This window comes from Pleuronectes platessa, chromosome 7 (assembly GCF_947347685.1).
Source record: "Pleuronectes platessa chromosome 7, fPlePla1.1, whole genome shotgun sequence".
Classification (NCBI taxonomy): domain Eukaryota; kingdom Metazoa; phylum Chordata; class Actinopteri; order Pleuronectiformes; family Pleuronectidae; genus Pleuronectes; species Pleuronectes platessa.
The window spans coordinates 8,527,958-8,545,927 of NC_070632.1; the positions used below are offsets into that span (position 1 = coordinate 8,527,958).

Genomic DNA, 17,970 nt, shown 5'->3' on the forward strand with positions numbered 1-17,970 from the left:
TTGTTGAAACACATAAACGTTCCTTTCATTAATTGAGATTATCCCAATTGCGACAACATGATTTTTTTTTTTAAAGCTAACAGTTCCAATCCCAGAGTTTACAACGAGCACTTGAAGGCAGCACCGGACCACCGGGATAGTAGTGTCACAGAGTTTTGCTAAATTCATCTTTAATAGCAGTAGCAGCACCTGAGACCTGATATCTGAGTTCTTACCTCACGGGCTGCACGGGTTTTATTTAACACAACCTTATATACAGTCTATCGACATAACCACTACATTTGCACTACATTTCCCAGGGAGCCACGGGTCGCCCGTAGCCGTATCCAGGAAGTCGCCTGTGGTTGTCAAGTAAACTTTTGCCTCGAAGTGTTTTCAGCCTGTGAAATGCGAGGACTTCCTCTTGAAGACGCAGGTTTCTGTTACAGGTAAATTTATTTTGTGTTAAACTGCTTTGTGACATTAGATTAGAAGCACCTTTCGTTGCAATTAAAATATTAATTGATTCTTCCATTGCGTTATGTTAGCAAAGCAATTAGCGCTGCTTTGTTTGGTTATTTGTTGCTAGCTAGAAAAGACGCGTACGTTTGTGTCGTGCGATTCAGGAAGTCGTTAGAGATGAGTTGTTGTCGTGGGCCCGTGGCCCGGAAGGACCGGCCCGGTTCGGCACGGGTCCTGGTGACTGAGCTGAGTGGATCAGGTCAGATCAACCCAACTCCTACCACTAAGCCCTGCCAGGACCCAGAGACAGCAGTGGAGCTTCACCTCTCCGCAGAGAAGCTGGTAGGTTCACACTGGACCATGAACAATGGCTGTGTTGTTGTGTTAGATGTACAGAAGAGCAGGCTGTTTCAAGTGGAGGTGGGCAGAGATAATCATTTCATACCCCAGGCTTCACATAACCTGTTCCATCAGAGCTATAGGTTTACATGGTAGACAACTACTGACTAATAGCTGAGTAAAATAAACACCAAATCCAGTCACTGTCCACTCAGACGTCCGTTATTGTGCTGTCAATTTCCTTTCCACACAGAAATCCCTATGTGGAACTTGGGACCTCTCTTTCGTGACCTCGCTGGAGATCTGCGTAGACACACAAGAAACCACGCTGGGCAACTTTGGTAAGATGTACACGACTATGGCTTTTTATAAAGGCAAACCACAGCTTAGTATTTCAAACTTTTATTGGCGCAAAGTTTAAATATTTGAATCAGCTCACCTCAACAGAATAAGAGACTAAAACCTCATACCAAAACCCAGCAGTCTCCTCAAGTTGCCCCAAAATGCCATACATCACTTCCTTACATGTGGATTATTCCCTGTGAAAACTGATTCGGAGCTTTACCAAAATTCAGCAGGTTCTTCCGTGACCCATACAGCATCATTCCACCAAGTAACGTTGAAGCTCCTGCAGTTGTTTTTGTGTAATCTTGCACAAACACAGATATACAAATAAACCAACAAACAAATGGGTGAAAACATAACATATCTTTGGCAATAGGTAATAACGATATCACTATAATGTCCCCAACATCATACTAGATTTTCTGTTAATTGTGCAAACATTGAATGCAAAAATGAACTAATCATTGTGGAAGATCATCTTCATTGTACTTATCTTTGTATCTAAAGTCCTAGATTACACAAGGAGTGCAGACATGTCACAATATTGTCTGTACATGTTAATCATGCCTAGCCTGCAGCTATACATGCTACTTTCTCCAGCTAGCTTAGGTTAAACGTATGATGCAGTCATTTGAGAATTGAATCAGGAAGGTAGTTTAAAAGTGGAAAAATCTTGAAAAAAATCCCCCAATCTGATGTAATTAGAAAGAGTTTGGTTTATGTGACGATCTTCCAGGTGCCCTCTTGCCCAAGCTTGTTCTGCTGAAAATGAACAACAGCGCGATCATGTCAGTGAGGTAAGTGTAAAGTTGCATAACATGTTGCCTCCTCTGTAGTCTTGAAATGCAACCTTCTCCTTGTATCACACACACAAACAGACTCATGATGTCGACATTACCTCTTGCAATTTCACCGATTTTCAAGAAGTTGTAAATCCTGGAACAGAATGGGAATTGCGGTTATTTGATAAAGCTGAATTTGTGCTTCTTATATATACTTTCTGACCCACTTTATATTTAGCTTGTGTTTAGAAGCAAAGCCAGCATGTCCAAGTCTTTCCTCAAACAGAAATTTAATTTGACCATGAGCAGGGATGGACCCATGGGGATTACTGTCAGGCTTTACACGGGTCACATGGGTGCTACAAAAAACTACAAGGTTTTGGAAGCCATAAAAAGACGCCGCTCTGAAGCAGAAAGTCAGTTCAGGAGGGTTGTGGGATTGTGGTGCAGGTGTAGAGCACTGCTCTGCTTCAGCCAAGGCTTTCCAACAGGAAAATGTTTGTGTGCGGCCGTTACATGTTGGAGCTTGTAAACCACACGACAACAGACGTTGTGTTTAGCACAGTCTAAGAGATAGATTCACATGGAGAACAGGTTCACACATCTGTCTCACAAAAGGACACAGTGGGCTTTGTGGTGTATCACTTTTCAGATTCATCCTGGGAAAGAAGACAAGTAACATGCGCAGACTATTCCAGATTCTACTGCCAGTTTGATTTCAACCACAGAAATAAAGTTCCAGAATGAGATACACATATTGTAAAGTGTCCTTAAAACAGGACAGGTGGACAGTTGTTTCCCAAAAGACTGCTGAGGAATCACAGAGTACAACAGAGAGATAGGGCCTTGTGTGCTCCACCCTGAGAGTAGCAGAGCAGAGCCAGCCGGACGTGCACTGCCTCTGATAGCATTTCCTGCTCTGGGCTGTGGGAGCTGTAGTGGAGAGGGTGTAACAGGGTTGCAGATATACTGAATGAGGCTCTGGTGGAAGGGTCAGAGCAGGGGTGTGCTGCAGGGACAAGTGGGAGGCAGAAAGAGAGGGTTGCACATTCGGGAAGAGAAAGGAGCTTGTAGCTGCAGTGGCCAAGGGACTGGAGGGTCTCATTCATGTTTCACAGTGTTGTGCAACTCCCTCTCCCTGCCTCTAAATCAACTTTGCTCTATTCTGTGTTCTTAGAGACTTGGGAACCACCCTCTCCCATCTGCAGGTGCTGTGGATGTCTCGCTGCTGCCTACAAGACCTAGATGGCATTTCTAATTTCTCTTGTCTGAAGGTAGATTTTAAAAGAGGAAGTTCAACAACTCATCAAACTCTTGAGGGGAAGAAAAGCCATGATTTGACTAGCATTACTTTTACAAGGTTAAAAATCTATATATTGATTAAAAGAAACAGATATCTAGTCAATCAAGTTTTCATATTGGTTTTTTAATTTGTTTCTTAACTTTAACATAAATCCCATTGGTTGTGTTGCACTTCCATCAAATTCCAGTAACATTACAGCATCGATACAGCCACTATGGAAAATTCCTAAGTAATGATGTAATAGATCATGTTAGCGATCAGGAAAGTTTTAATCCTAGGTATCAGTGAGATGAGAAGATACCTAATCTGTCTCTCTGGCTCTCTGTTTATAACAAACTTTATGCCTGCTGGTTTCTCTCTCTGTCTCATCACATATTTCCTTGGTTTCTGTCAACACTATCTGTTCGTCATTTCCCTGATTTTCCAGGAGCTGTATGTGGCCTACAACGGCGTGTCAGACCTGAGTCAGCTTGGCATGCTGGAGAACCTGCAGCTTTTGGATCTGGAAGGGAACGATGTGGATGATTTAGTCCAGGTCCAGTATCTGGGGTTATGTGGCAAACTCCAGAAACTCACCCTGGAGGGAAATCCTGTGTGTGTTCGCCCAACCCCCACTGCCACTCAGGTAGGGTAAATATATATTTGTTATAACATACTGGGAAAAGAGATGGCTCTTGAGTACGGTAATACAGATAAGTCTTATCTGTTCCTCCTGTATGAGTCAGCAGACACTGATACTTATTAACATTGTTCTATTGTTTGCTGCAAAAGTCCCAGATCAATAGGTCATGACCATCAATTGTGGCCGCATGCAAGGTTGATAAGGAAAGGATAATATTGCAGGAAATGCATCTGATGGAGATGTGTCTGGGTTTTTATTGGTTTTCTATGCATGTGTATATTATCTAAATTACAAGTACGATATACAAAATGATAAAGACTCTGTAATAGCTCGTGCTGGTTTCCCGGCCCTCGAAGGAACCAGTACAAGGTTGTGCAAGGTTCAGAGTCACAGCAATCTGGCAAAAGATAGAATAAAAACAGAGATTAGGAGCTGAAAAGAAAAATGCTTGAGCAAAGAGGATGGGCCACGTTCCTGCTAAGGAAGTGTTTGTAGAAGCCAACTTACAAATGCAACTCGTGTTTGTGATGTAGGTACCATTTCGTTTTTTGTGTAGCCTGTGCACCAACATCGTTAGCCTCAGTGGCTTCAATAGCTAATGGCCCAAATGTCATTAGCGTGTGCTGAGACATGAAAATATCAATGATCTCATCAATCTGTATCTGGGTCTTCCACGCACCAGAGAGGACAGTGGGAGAGGAGGAGGGACCAAAATATTCACTAGCCACGTATCAGACACACTCTGCTGTGGAGACATCATGACACAGTGTTATGTTTACATTACAGTGCATATTAGATCTTTGAAAACTGGTCATTACATTCATGTAGATGTCTAGCACATAAAGTGGCGATAGAAGCTGCATTTCCAGCTTCCATGGATTCGAGACACTGTGTGCTTTTTTTTTTTTTTTTGGGCCACAGTGAATGTGTTTATTTACACCCACCAGCCGAGCATTAATTAGGAAACTGGGGCAATGAAGGGAGATGCTGAGCTGAATATGCATTAGGCCTGTGCTTTGTAGTGACTGAGGGGGACTCGGGTTTGCTCTCTTGCCACTCCTCTTGCTCTCTTTCTCTGTATCCACGACACACACAGATATACACATGCCTACTTCCTCTTACTCAGCCATCATTCTCCCCCTCTTTTCTCTCTCATTTCCTCGTTGCCACCCTCTCTCTTGCTCTCTTTTTTCATTTCATTCATTGCAACAGTGTGGTTTGGTGAAGGGCAGGAGTACCAAGCTACAATTCGATCGCTCAGGAGCTCAGTGATTTACTGGACTGTCCCCTCTCTCTCTCTCTCTCTCTCTCTCTCTCTCTCTCTCTCTCTCTCTCTCTCTCTCTCTCTCTCTCTCTCTCTCTCTCTCTCTCTCTCTCTCTCTCTCCCCCCCTCCCCTCATGGGCCTATGTAGCTTCCCCTAGTGTTCAAAAGTTAGATCTTACAGATGAGTTAAAGCTTCACAGTGGTCAAAAACAAGTGCAAAAAAATCATGAGGGCTAATTAATAGGCATTATTTTATGCATTATTATCTTGTGATGCTATTGTTACATTTAGCACCTGCCCTGTGTTCGGACCCCACGGGTTTGTTTGACTATATAAACCAATACTTTACCGAATGTGGGTCAAAATAATGTATTAGAGTCAGCTGACATCTCCTTTACAACATATCCTGGGTCTTTATCATATCTAGGGGCATCTTGTAGTCCATATTATACAGCTATGTATTATTTAGTATATCTAAACTATTCCGTACTGCAGTTAAATTGAATAAGATATAGGTTAGAGGAGCAATTATTCCTTTTTTGGATCCAAATGGAATACCAAGCACATCAATAAGTGGATGAGTCGACGTCAAGGGCAGATTTGAGTAGTCTGTTCATTACATTGGTCTTTAACTATAGTACATAAACTGAAATCACTACGGGAATAGCTCTGATGTTTTATTTACAGTATGCAATCCTTAAAAACACTGCTACGTAATGCACTCATGGCTTTTAGCGCACACAAAAGACTACATACAATTAAACTGAAAGCCTGTACAGTTAAGTCCCAGTCTGCCTGTTCTTTCCTTTTGTCCCGTTTCTGTCCTCAACATTTCACTCTCTCTGTGCTCTGCTTACTCTTCCCAGACATCAGAATATAGATATCGGGCTGCAGTGAGGGAGTTGGTCCCTCAGCTTCATTACCTTGACAATATAAGGGTTGAGGATGACGGTCTGAGCTGCAGCGGCACCATGGGAGAAGACTGGGCCGTTCTCCGAAACTCCATCAGAGACTGTAGCTCCTCCCAGAGTGCCACTGAGGACGGTGTGTGCATTTATATGTTGTTTTGAGATGGTCGAGGCAGGCCAGTTTATTACAGTGGTGTATTTAATGGGCCACTCACTTTTGTGTTTGTAGAGGAGACAGCAGAGGGTGCGTGGCCGGACAGCAGACCCAGCTCAGCCAGGCGCCCTGCTTCCAGCCACTCCTGTGTCTGGCCACTCTCATCAGCGGGCTCCAGACCCCAGACTGGCTCCAGACCCATGTCAGCGACCAGGTCAGGGGTACTCTCCCCTCCTGGATCCAGACCTGGTTCTGCAGACTCTGATATAGCAGCAGTGGAAGCAGAAACCAGCATCCTGACACATGGTAAACCAGTGTCTCTTCTGACTGTTGTTTCTTTATATGAGATCCAACTACAGTCTCTCTAACCTCATCAGTATTATAAATTATTTGTAGCTTCTATAACTGTTGTGGTAAAACTACTGACCCATGACAAGCATTTCCATCTTTTTCACAGTTTTCTTAGTTCTTTTTTTTTCTTCTTCTAAGTAGCATCACTCTGCACAAACAGGATCAGCTCCAGTCATTACTCAGCAGTGTGACCAAGAGGAAATACTTATGATAAAAGACTTTGATTTTCTCTCATCCTCTAATCTGTTGACTCTTGAAGGAGCTGGTAAGATCGTGTACTGTGGAAACCCAGTCCAAGCTATTCGAGCGAGGCGCGAGAAGTTGAAGGTAGGTGGTGTGTGCTGGAACAACAGAATTCCTTCAGTGAAAAAAAATCACCTTGCTCCTTAAAAAAGCAAATCTGCACCAATCCATCATATCATGCACACTGGGTCCCGGAGAGCAGAGCATTTAGTGTCCACTGAAAAGCCTCTATGGGCTTTGACAGGCCCATTATGGCTGTCTGGCTTCAGCAGCTTCATCTCTTTAATGTGGTGTCAGTATATGAAGAGAAAGAGCAAAGTATTAGCAGGAGGACAGAGGCCTGAGAGAGAGGACAGGCACAGCGGTGGCAGGACACAGGGGATGGAGATGTGTGAAGGGTGCAGCGGTGTCAGAGGGATGTGACAGATGGAGCCCTCGCTGCCAACGCCATGTGATCCATCACACTGGCATGTCCTCACACACACACACACACACACCGCTGCAGTCAGCCCGTCTTCCTCTCTCCTGTCCCTCTTGTTCAGTGAGCCCCTGTTGTGTTTGTTTTCCCTCCTCTCTGTCTGCCCTTTACCCAAGTATATATCCATAATTGATGCACTCAACTCTTGGGCCTCTATTTTTCGGTTATGTTCTCTGGCCTCCTCTGCCACCAACACACTCATTCACCCCCTCGCCTCTTTCTTATAGACGGCGCCCACCAAGTCTACCTTTACCCCCCGCGACCTGCTCATCCACGTACCAGAGCACACGTACGACCTTGAGGAGCCTGATGTTCGGGAACGTGGTGATGTATTCGCTGAACTCAGAGCTTGGCGGGAGCAGCACAGCAGGTGCTAACTACTTGCAGAGCTCCCTCTCCTTAACACTAAATTATACTCTAAATTATGCAAAAGCTAATTCTTAACCTCCATCTGGCCATGACAGACCGTTTGAAACAACAAATATCTACTCCATTTTTCAGGCGTCTCCAGGCCATAGAGACTGAAAGATTACCACAGGTCCTGGCTATTCGACACAGCGAAGAAGAAGAGGAGGGAGATGATGATAATGTTGATGACGATGAACAAGAAGGTTTTGATAGGATGGGGAATGACAGGAGTGATGAAGAACGTGGAGGGAAGAGGCGTGGTGAAAGCCAAGATTCCTCGTTTCAGTCTCTCTCCCCAGGTGAATGCCCTCTGAACGAATGTGCTTTATGTTGCTACTAAAAGGACTGGAATCATGAGAGAACTAATGATTTTCTTTCCACAGTAACATTATAGAGAACTAATGATTTTCTTTCCACAGTAACATTATAGTTAATAAAGATAGACATAAAATAGCAGGAGATTAATGGCTGCTCCTGAACCTTTTGTTATGATTTTTTTTTTTTTACAGACCTGCATCACAGAGAAGCCGTATCCCCTGACGTTGCTCGGCTGTCCCTGTCCTCAGATACCACGCTGTCCCCTTGTCCCCCTGTCAGTGCCACAGCAACTCCCGGTAATCGCAAACCGCAAGGGTTTCGTGCACGTCGGCTTCGACTCAGCCAGGCCGACTCAGAACATTTACCTGTTTCCAGCAAAGCAAGGTGCTCCCACCAGATAGGCACAGCAGCAGGAAACATAGAGCGGGAACTCCAGCAGGTCCAGCAGATGACCAGGACGAGGTTACCTCAGGTTGCACACATACACCGCCCGCCACCAACAAGCGCCCCGGCTGAAGGGCATATGGATCCATGGTATGACATTGTTTATATGCATCAGTCTATGAATTTATACAGTATACATTTCTGCTGTTTAGAACTATAGAAATTCCATCCATCCATTAGTTTTACCAATCCCGGCATACACTGGGTGAGAGACAGGATCAGTCTGTCACAGGGCCGACACATAACTCATCACATTCACGTTCACACCTACAGGCACCAGGGATCTCATCAATAATCTAACCTAGTTGTCATAGGACTCATGTGCCACCCTGAAGTTACTGGAGTTAATCTGTTGAACACTTCTAGAAGAACTACATGTATTACTTCCCTGTGTTCACATAGGGTTGTTGTTCTAAACAAAGTATCCCTGTCTTTCAGTGTGGACGTGGACTCTTCCAGTGCACAGTCAGGCAGCAAGCCCCACAACGTCCCTCCAATGTCCAAGCTCCCACACAGGCCAGCAATCACTCGTCCTCACACAGCCAGGGCCGCGCTGCAGAAACATCACCCACACCACACACTCCAGCCCTGCAGAGGGAGCTCACACCCTGACTGACAGCAGAGTGGGCTGATGCGTTGCCAGGGACTAGTATGAACGTGTTATTGTTCCTTATCATTCAAAACATGGCAAAGCAGGGGAGGCCGTTGAACGGGACTTTGTTCTGAACCTCACTTGCAACATGTTTTAAGGTGTATCTGGGATTTCCAGTATTTTACCATGAGATGTTCTTTCTCTCTTTTGTAGATGTTGAAAGTAGCAACTCTGCGAATGTAATTGGAAGATAAGATATAATGAAATAATCGTGTTAGCTTGTATAAAAATAAATAAGACATTGGATTTTTTTTTTAGATACTTTACATTCTTTTTCTTTAATTATCCCTGAGCGGTGAGGTTTTGAAAAAACTTAAGGGTTGGGTTAAGTCTTGATTGTCCAGACTGTCCAGGTAATCATGGTGTCATAACGTATGTATACCACTTGGAGGCACTGTCTCTAAACATTAAATTGAAAAACTATCAATCACTTTCACCTCCTTGAGCAAACAACCCCTCACATCCACCCCCTTGTAAACCCATGATTCATTCTTTTCCTCCCTGTGTGAACACATCTACGGCATCAAGTGCGTGATTCACATTATACAAACACAAAACAGGCAAACATTGACTGTTCCCTCTGCTGGTGCAGGACAAAATGTTGTATTATGTATTATAACAGGAGTAATGGACTGGATCATATATTTGATTAGAATTGATATGTTCTATCTGTGTCATATCCTCTTGTTTTCCAGGAGTTAAGGGGGAATTACACGTCCATTGTACTGAAGGACAATATCAGACTGATTCTGTCCTGAGGCACACACACACACAGAGAGAGGCACATTTCACACCATTGTAGTTCTTCAGGGGCACATGATGCTGTTTGTTTTGGAGGTGTCACAAAGATTTTTGTCACGGAATTCCATTTCAGGGAAAACTGCTACAACCAAATGTCTCCAAACTTGTCCGACCTTATCTGAGAATACCCGAAGATAGCACGTGCAGGCACGCACTCTAATATACACACACTATAAAACACTTGCCATATTTCTGTCATCGAGGCCTCAGATCTATCCACACATGCAGGATGTCAGATGAATCAAAGAAAGAAAGCACAGGCCCGTCATTAGACCTTGAGAGCACTAATACTCCTGCCAACAGCCCTGGATTAAGAGGTGTACGCGTGTTAGACACAGGAATGTATGATGTGTGTGTACATGCAAGCACAGACGCCTTCTCAACCAGGAGACAGGTCTTATATAACCCGTTAGCGTCTTTGTTATCTTCTAGCAAATCTTTCCATCATACGCCTTTGAATGTTTTTTTTCTCACACAGCTGCTTCACTTGTGGGATTGTTTCTCCCCTTTTGCTCCCTGTCAGGTGTTTCCAGGCCCACTTCAATCTCACTTGAGCTATTACGTCTGAAGACACAGATGGAGGTGGATGGAATGAAAGATGAGGCCTTTTATGGTGTCATGGTGGGAGGGTGTACACTCACTCTCCTGTAATTTCTTGGAAAGGGGTTATTCTCATATGTATTCAGAGCTAGAGACCTAAAGTGGCATGTGAAAACTGACTTTCACTCCCCCAGTCAATACCAGTTATTACCTCCCTCATTTAGTTGATATGTGGTGAAAGAATTTCGCTGCACTGATGCCTTATATGGAATAATAGATTTTCTTTATACCATTTTTAGTTATCCGTATTATCAAGAGAAGAAACGATCTAGTCTTAACAGCATGAATCGTGTCTTCTAACTAATAAACTATGTCTGCATCTGGAGAAGTCAGGGTCCATAAAGATGCTCTCTATGATCAAAAAGCTAAAAACATTGGAGTACTGCAGTGTCATCGCATCATCAATTTGCTTTGGATGATTATAAAAAAAACAGGCTTTAGATTATTAATGATATTACCATTTAAGTAAATATCACAGATAACAGAGTAAAAACCGACAAATTAACACATATCTCTGTACTATATACTCAAAAACACACACACACACAAACAGACACACACACGGGTAAACAAACAAACAAACTGACATTTCTAACACACTGAAGCAGAGGAAACTGTGTCAGCCCATGCTGTGGGTACAAGGAAAACAAATACCACATGTGTTTGATATGAATCCATTCAGCTCATGATGGTGTCAGGTGGGTTGTACTTACATTCCTCTAAAGTCTCCATCAAAGCTTTCAGAGACATAGACACAACTGAAAAGATGGTTGTGAAGATCATTGACAAACCAACCTACATAAAAACATATATAAACTTACATCAGAGTATAACTTTATCAGAGCAAAGGAATAGGTGTATAAGTTAGATTTTATACTATTAGATGAAGATATTATTGACTGGAGGTAACATTTTCCATCAGGACATATACCTGGAAACACCTACAGAATGAGTTGAGACAGGCCCGGCAGAAGCAGTTTGTACTGTACATGTTCTTGCCAGAAGGAAAATTCCTCTCTCCTCAACACATTTAAACTGCATAACTCATTTTCTGTTGACACCTTCACAGCCAAAGGCAGAAACACAGTCTTTAATGGTATTCAAAAGGCATGAATGTACTGTAGTCACAGCTGGAATGGCACCCAGTTTGGCACTTTCCTCCAATGTCAAAGAAAGTAATAAAAACAATTCCTGGATCCCCCTTTTTGTCCAGATTTGCGCCAAAATGTAGATTTCCATGCAGTGGCTGCATCAAATTGCACACACCCATTTCAGCCCCCTAAATATGTCTTCTTTTTTCCCCACCAAGTTCCATGAAATATTCCCTGGTAAATGGGAGAAGATGTTAAAATTTGCCATGTCCACAGTGTTACAGAAAGTGATGAAAAGATTCCTGGATACATTCCCTGACCTGAATACTCACTGATAATTTAATAGGTTTTTATTTGGGTCATGTTCCACCGCTCCAAAAGATGTTTTTGGAATCAGTTGACCAGTTTTCGCAGAATCATGCCAAATATCCTCCTTTGCACAGGTACTTCTTCCTATTGACGGCTTTCTGAAGTAAGTTTACTTCAGAAAGTTTAATTTATCAAGGCAATAAAATTAATGAATGAAGTATTCATCGTCGTATTAATAGGCTACACTTCTCCTGTTATACCTGAATTGTGCCATCAAGGTTGGTTTTCGTTTTCCACATGATGCAAACTCATCTGAGGATGGTTCTGTCATATTCATTCTTGTCTTACTTAACTGAAATCACCCAAAAACAAAAAGAATATACCTTGTTATTTTAATATAGAAAACAATCAATGATTAAAAAACACTTGTCTAGGGATAGCTCACATCAGAACTAACTACCAAGGAAATCCTCTCACTTGTTGTTTCGTAATGCTGAATGAATATAAAAAACCTATAGCTGCATTCACATCTCATTCTGTTTCAGGGTCATGTGTTCATACGAGCAGCGAGAGGCAGTGGGGATTACCTGTAGTTACAGATAAAAAAAGAAGAAATACAACGGGTCTAAGATAGCAGCCTGTTTTCTGGCCTACTTATTATACTGCACACATGAATTTTAAATGAATACGTTCCAGGGCTTAACAGTGTGTGTTTGATAACCTATTCCTACAGAAGAAAGCCTCTAACAGCTGTTGTAGTTTTTTCTGCTTTGTCGTTCCCTTTCAGCTGTTTCCTCTTCAGAAAAGCTGGTTTCAGGACAGTGATTGAAATTTGTGGGACAAATACAACATTTATTTTAGTCTTACACATGTTTGCAAAGCCACACGTCGCACCACGAACAAGATTAGTAAATAAAGGAATCTTTGGTTCAGAGAGATGAAAGATGAAGGTGAAATATTTGCTTTTAAGTATTGTAATCTTTGATATTTGTACATATAGGAGTCTGACGATACAATATTTGATCTTTTGGTTCACCAGCTGTTTTCTTAGCGGTTCAATGCTGTATTATCTCTTAGAAATCTTTTCAGTTTACACAATCTTGATCCCCAAAAAACTGATCTTGTTGAGATGAGTGATGATCGACACATGGGTGACTTCCCTTCCCTTTGTTTAGGAAACAATCTTTGCGTTTATGAATGGCTCTTTCGGGTGGTGAAAAGATTATTACAGACACAATTATAGCCATCCGCTTCAAACACTTCCTGTTATCAGAGCTAGAACACATGCTACAACATGTTGTTTATTTTGAAAATAGCATCCCCTTCACCAGTACAGTTTTTTGTCAGACATAACAGTCTCCTCTTCTCCTCTTCTCCTTTTTACTCTGTTTTACTCTGTTATCTGTGATATTTACTTAAATGGTAATATCATTAATAATTAATAATTAATTAATGTAAGTACAACCCACCTGACACCATCATGAGCTGAATGGATTCATATCAAACACATGTGGTATTTGTTTTCCTTGTACCCACAGCATGGGCTGACACAGTTTCCTCTGCTTCAGTGTGTAAGAAATGTCAGTTTGTTTGTGTGTACTGCACAAGATGGGTCAAAAGCAGAGATTAAATTTCCCTACCTGCATGAGTGTGCCTTTGCATGACTGTACATGTGTTTGGGACGAATAAATGCATCTTAATTCTGCAAGGGCCCCAGCCTCAGGTGAAATCACCAGTAGTCTGCAAACTACAAGGAATCTCAAAGCGTAATCCTTGAAAACGAACCAAGCTAAAACTGTAGTTAGTTATGAATTCATTTTATAATATGTAATATAATGGTAACTGTAATCTACCTGCTGCAATTTCAGTTACCTCTTATGTGAGAGATGAGAGGTTGTCATACTTTTTGGAGTCAGATTACATTTTGCTGTCAGTCCTGTGAGTGTGGGATCTTCACAAGAAATGCACTATCACATTAGATATATGAGGAGCTAAGATTTTTGTAACTGTTGCGGTGGAAATTCATCTCAACTACAATATGCTCCTTATAAACAGTTATCAAGGGAAGTCAGTCATTTTTTTGGCGCTAAACACGTACAAATGCATGCACACTTTTTGTTACAATTTTTTTTGGACATTTATACTTTATACTTTCATACTATATATATTTATCATGTTTTTGAAAAAAGAAATTGACACTTAATCCTTGAATTTATTGTTTATTGAATATATTACGATGTATATAATTATATGATAATAATAATAATTAGATATATGTAATATATAAAATGTATGTGATTAGATATTATTTAAAACGTAATCAAGTTAGTTGAAACCCCAGTGATAGTCTCGATTCTCACCTTTATTGTGAAATCCCTGACCGGACGCTGTGATCTTGCAGCTTCCTGTTTGTCTCTGCGTCCAGCGGAGTTCTGACGAAGTTCTGTACAGAGGATGAAAGTCTCGCTTCTCCGCGGGAACGCAACCGACCAACTCAGCGTCTGTGAGTCATTTAAAATTGTTTATTGCACAACAACACACGTGGTGTAAACGTCTGTGGACTGTCAGAGCAGAAGCGACGCGTTGTAAAGTGAGCGCTGCACCTGCGGCTGGATGCTTCGGGCTAACCGACGAAGAACTGACCCTGTGAACTTTTTGTCACTGACCATGTTCTCGTTGTGCAACTCGAGTTAAAGTTATGAACTGACCCGCTGTCGGTGGCTTTAAGTGGATCTAATGATGTGGTTGTTTCCGCGTCACTGTGATTTATGGTCCGTGTCTCATTTAGCTTCCACAACCACGTTTGTCCATAAGTCACTTAACGTGGAGGCTAGCTTGAGCTCAGCGATGCTAAAGTCCAGCTGGTAATGTTGTGTTTAAACTCTGATATTTAACTTAACGAGGCTCCACGTCACAGTCTAATGTCAACAACCCTCCACACAAATACACACACTGATGATCGTAGTCAACGTTTCAATCATCAGCATCTGCTTTGAGATTTTCACCACACAACATAAACATGTGTTGTGCTCGAAGGTGGATTCGGATATTGACAAATTGGCCATTTTACTGATTTATCACAATGAATTATACATTTTGATTCATAACTGCATCTCTTTTTAGTTTTATAGTTGATCAGTCCCTCAGATTAATTGATGGTAAGAAGCTTTAGCAGTTCAGTTGATTTAAAAAGACAAATATATCATTATTTTTCTGTTGATCAACAAACAGACTGTATGTGTGAGCTTGACTTACCTAACCTAACAGTTACGTCTCTACCCCTTAGGGAAGCAGTCATCTGTATTAACCATATACATATCTGATAGTGTATATATACAGTGAGGCCTTATGTTAATCAGTTTGTTGACATCCTTCTTTACTTACCTGTTCAGTATCTCATGTGACACCACGTATTTGTCTTCCTGATCTTGTTTCTTGTACTTCCTCCTCTTCTCATCACATCTGTACATTTTCTCTCTTAGTTCCTTGTGTTTTTATAACAGTGCTGTTTTCTTCCTCTTTTTTCTTTGTCTTTTTCCACTTCACGATTCAACTCAACTTTTGCAAATGGTTTGTCGCGGCCATGCCCCACGCCGCCGCTGTTTATTATCACTTTTCATGCATATTTGATGTAAGTTTTGAAAAACGGAAGCTGTACTGTTTTGGCAATTAGTGTGTGGTCTTCCCTGTCCAATTAGTTTCCGAAGTAATCCTTGATGGATTATTCAGATAGACTTTGCAGGAGAATGTGTGTGAGAAAGAGACTGAGAATCCGTTCTGGGTCATCATTATGCAGAACTTGTAGAAGATGATGCATCATCTCTAAATTTAATTTAAAGAGCCTTATATTTCTGATCCTGTGACTGGATATATGCTCTGTGATGGAGTCAACGTCGATTCAGCAGTTTCCTCCTTTTGAGGTTGGCTGGAATTAAATGAAAAGTCGATTGGGACAAAAAAAGTTGCCGGTAAAACGAAGAGTTACTCAATGTCTCTGCCCCCCCCCCCCCCCCCCACTATGAAACCCGTACATGATGACTCATCTGTCCAGCTGCTCAGCACCAGAGCATAAAGGCTTTTCTACCAGCTGAGAATCAAACACACACACACACACACACACACACACACACACACACACACACACACACACACACCGATACCCAATCTTCATCTCGCAGACTGTAAATCATTCCAACACCAACAACCCCCCCCCCCCCCCTCTCACCCCATCTTCTAATGTATCAGCTTTCAGGAATTCAGGGAGACTTTCCACATTGTTTAATCTGTTGCCAAGTATCAAATCACATTTCTCTTACCATCAAACAAGTGTAAGTATAGCCCTACGTGCTTCTTTTTTTGCTTCGGCTGGACATGGTAGCTAAACACGATGCAGGTTAGCAGGGGAGGAAAAAAAACAGATTGCAGGAAGGTAATTGGTTTTGGGGTGATATTTTCTGATTAGATCTAATCTCCAGGTTTGCGTGTTTTTAATATTGCAAATTATCTGCTGTAAGCCTGGAGCTAGAATGTGCCTGTTATCTACTGACATGCCGCTACAGGATAGTTAATCCTCAGGTAGTCCTTTCTATTACCTTTTTTTTGGAACAAATCAATAGCAGGGTCTCAGACGGGTCATCGCTGTCCAGGCTCCGGATACTATCGGCTTTGTCGCCTCCTCTCGCTGTGGCTCATCAGCTGTCCTGTCACATTCGCTCTGTAGGGAGGTAATTGGGGCCCTTTTTACTTGGTAACTGCTTTTTTCCGAGAAGGAGACGTGCCTGCCGTTGCCGCCGCCGCCACAGCTGAAGTGGGGTAATTTTCTGGTGCTGAGACGATGTATTACAAGGCAGATGATTGTGTTCAAGTGTACAGTGCATTGCAGAGAAAGGGTTGGATGTGAGACTCCAGTCTGAGTAATAAACCTGCTGCCTAACATTGATAGACTGTGTTGTCTCTCTGTTCTCTTGGGAATTTATGCTGGAGAGCCTCACTGTAATTTAGTTTACTACCCTTGGCAGATGCCAGGGTGCAGAGTAAAACCATGATGAACTTCACACTTAGGGGGATTTTATATTGTGAACTTTATGTGTACTATAGAAGACTAAAGCAAAAACAGAAGTACAAGATGTATTTGTACAACAGGAAAAGCTCCGACCTTAGTGTCGCAGCAAGATTAATCTGGTGTCGGTGGTGAGACTGCCTTATGGAAATACATTTTCCAGTCTCTCTTCAGTGGTCTGATGATACAGTATTGAGTCAAATTATTCAATCTGAAAAGGGATTTGTGCATGGCAGGTTTTTACAGATGATGGAGCTCTGCTGGTTCCTTTGGGCTCTGACCTCTGCCGTGTACCAGGTTCTGTTTTGAATGAGGATCAGCATCTCCAGAATCTGGAGTATTCTTATGGAAGAGAATGGAAAGTAATGTCCTACCTAAATAGGAGTCTGCTCTTGAGAGATAGATGTATGTAAGATGGAGATGTCGCTCCATCTGCAGTGAAGTAGACAGCTCTTACCCACTTCTAAGTCATTTACATATGTCTGTCCTTGCCATTATCATTTTTATTAGCCAGAGAGAGCGCTTGTATTTCCCTCTCATTGACCAGGCATGACCTATATTCTGGTCTACGTGTCCTGCATTGACAGCAGGATTCTGATAATAATAAACAGTGTACCTGAAGAAGGAGGAAAACCAAACAACAGAGATTAGATCAAAGTAAGAAAAGCCTGGTTGGTCGTTTCACACGTAAATTTGATGTTGATCATTGAGCCTTAGCTTTATCTTTAACACTTGAGAAGATCAGCACTTTGAATGATTACAGAGGAGCACGATGGATCCAATGATCTTATAGCTCCTGTTTATACATCAAACGAGAGACAACACTGCATTCATCATTACCAATATGGTCTCAACTCTGATGTAACACATCAGTCCCACCTTGGTCTGTTGTATTTGTGGTTGCAGAATTGGATAAGATGCAGCAAGAATGCTTTTCCATATGAATTATTTAACTTTGATCTATGAAAAAAAAAGCCCTTTGAAACAATGAAAAGAATAATTAGATCCTAGTATTCGAACATTCTTAAAATGTAACTTTCTTTGCCTCACTTATTCTA

At 42.0% G+C, this 17,970-nt stretch overlaps 2 protein-coding genes across 2 annotated transcripts in view; both read left to right on the forward strand.

Annotated features, from left to right (window-relative positions):
• The first annotated feature begins 370 nt into the window (after positions 1-370).
• On the forward strand, positions 371-9,754 carry lrrc56 (leucine rich repeat containing 56). Its single transcript, XM_053426403.1, has 14 exons — positions 371-428; positions 606-783; positions 1,034-1,121; positions 1,862-1,922; positions 3,085-3,181; positions 3,638-3,835; positions 5,963-6,140; positions 6,234-6,464; positions 6,769-6,836; positions 7,458-7,600; positions 7,732-7,937; positions 8,148-8,490; positions 8,839-8,916; positions 9,748-9,754. Exons 1-14 carry the CDS (start codon positions 388-390, stop codon positions 9,752-9,754), a joined length of 1,917 nt encoding a protein of 638 aa, XP_053282378.1. The 5' UTR covers positions 371-387.
• Positions 9,755-14,231: 4,477 nt separating this feature from the next.
• rassf7a (Ras association domain family member 7a) overlaps positions 14,232-17,970 on the forward strand; it is a 33,184-nt gene continuing 29,445 nt past the window's right edge. Inside the window, exon 1 of the mRNA XM_053427215.1 lies at positions 14,232-14,356. The gene's annotated coding sequence lies outside the window, so the exon portion shown is untranslated. The remainder of the gene's footprint in view (positions 14,357-17,970) is intronic.

Coding starts and splice junctions, on each gene's coding strand:
- lrrc56 (XM_053426403.1), top strand. CDS start 388: ATGCGAGGACTTCCTCTTGAAGACGCAGGTTTCTGTTACAG. Junction 1,122..1,861: donor AACCACGCTGGGCAACTTTG/GTAAGATGTACA, acceptor ACGATCTTCCAG/GTGCCCTCTTGCCCAAGCTT. Junction 3,182..3,637: donor CTAATTTCTCTTGTCTGAAG/GTAGATTTTAAA, acceptor CTGATTTTCCAG/GAGCTGTATGTGGCCTACAA.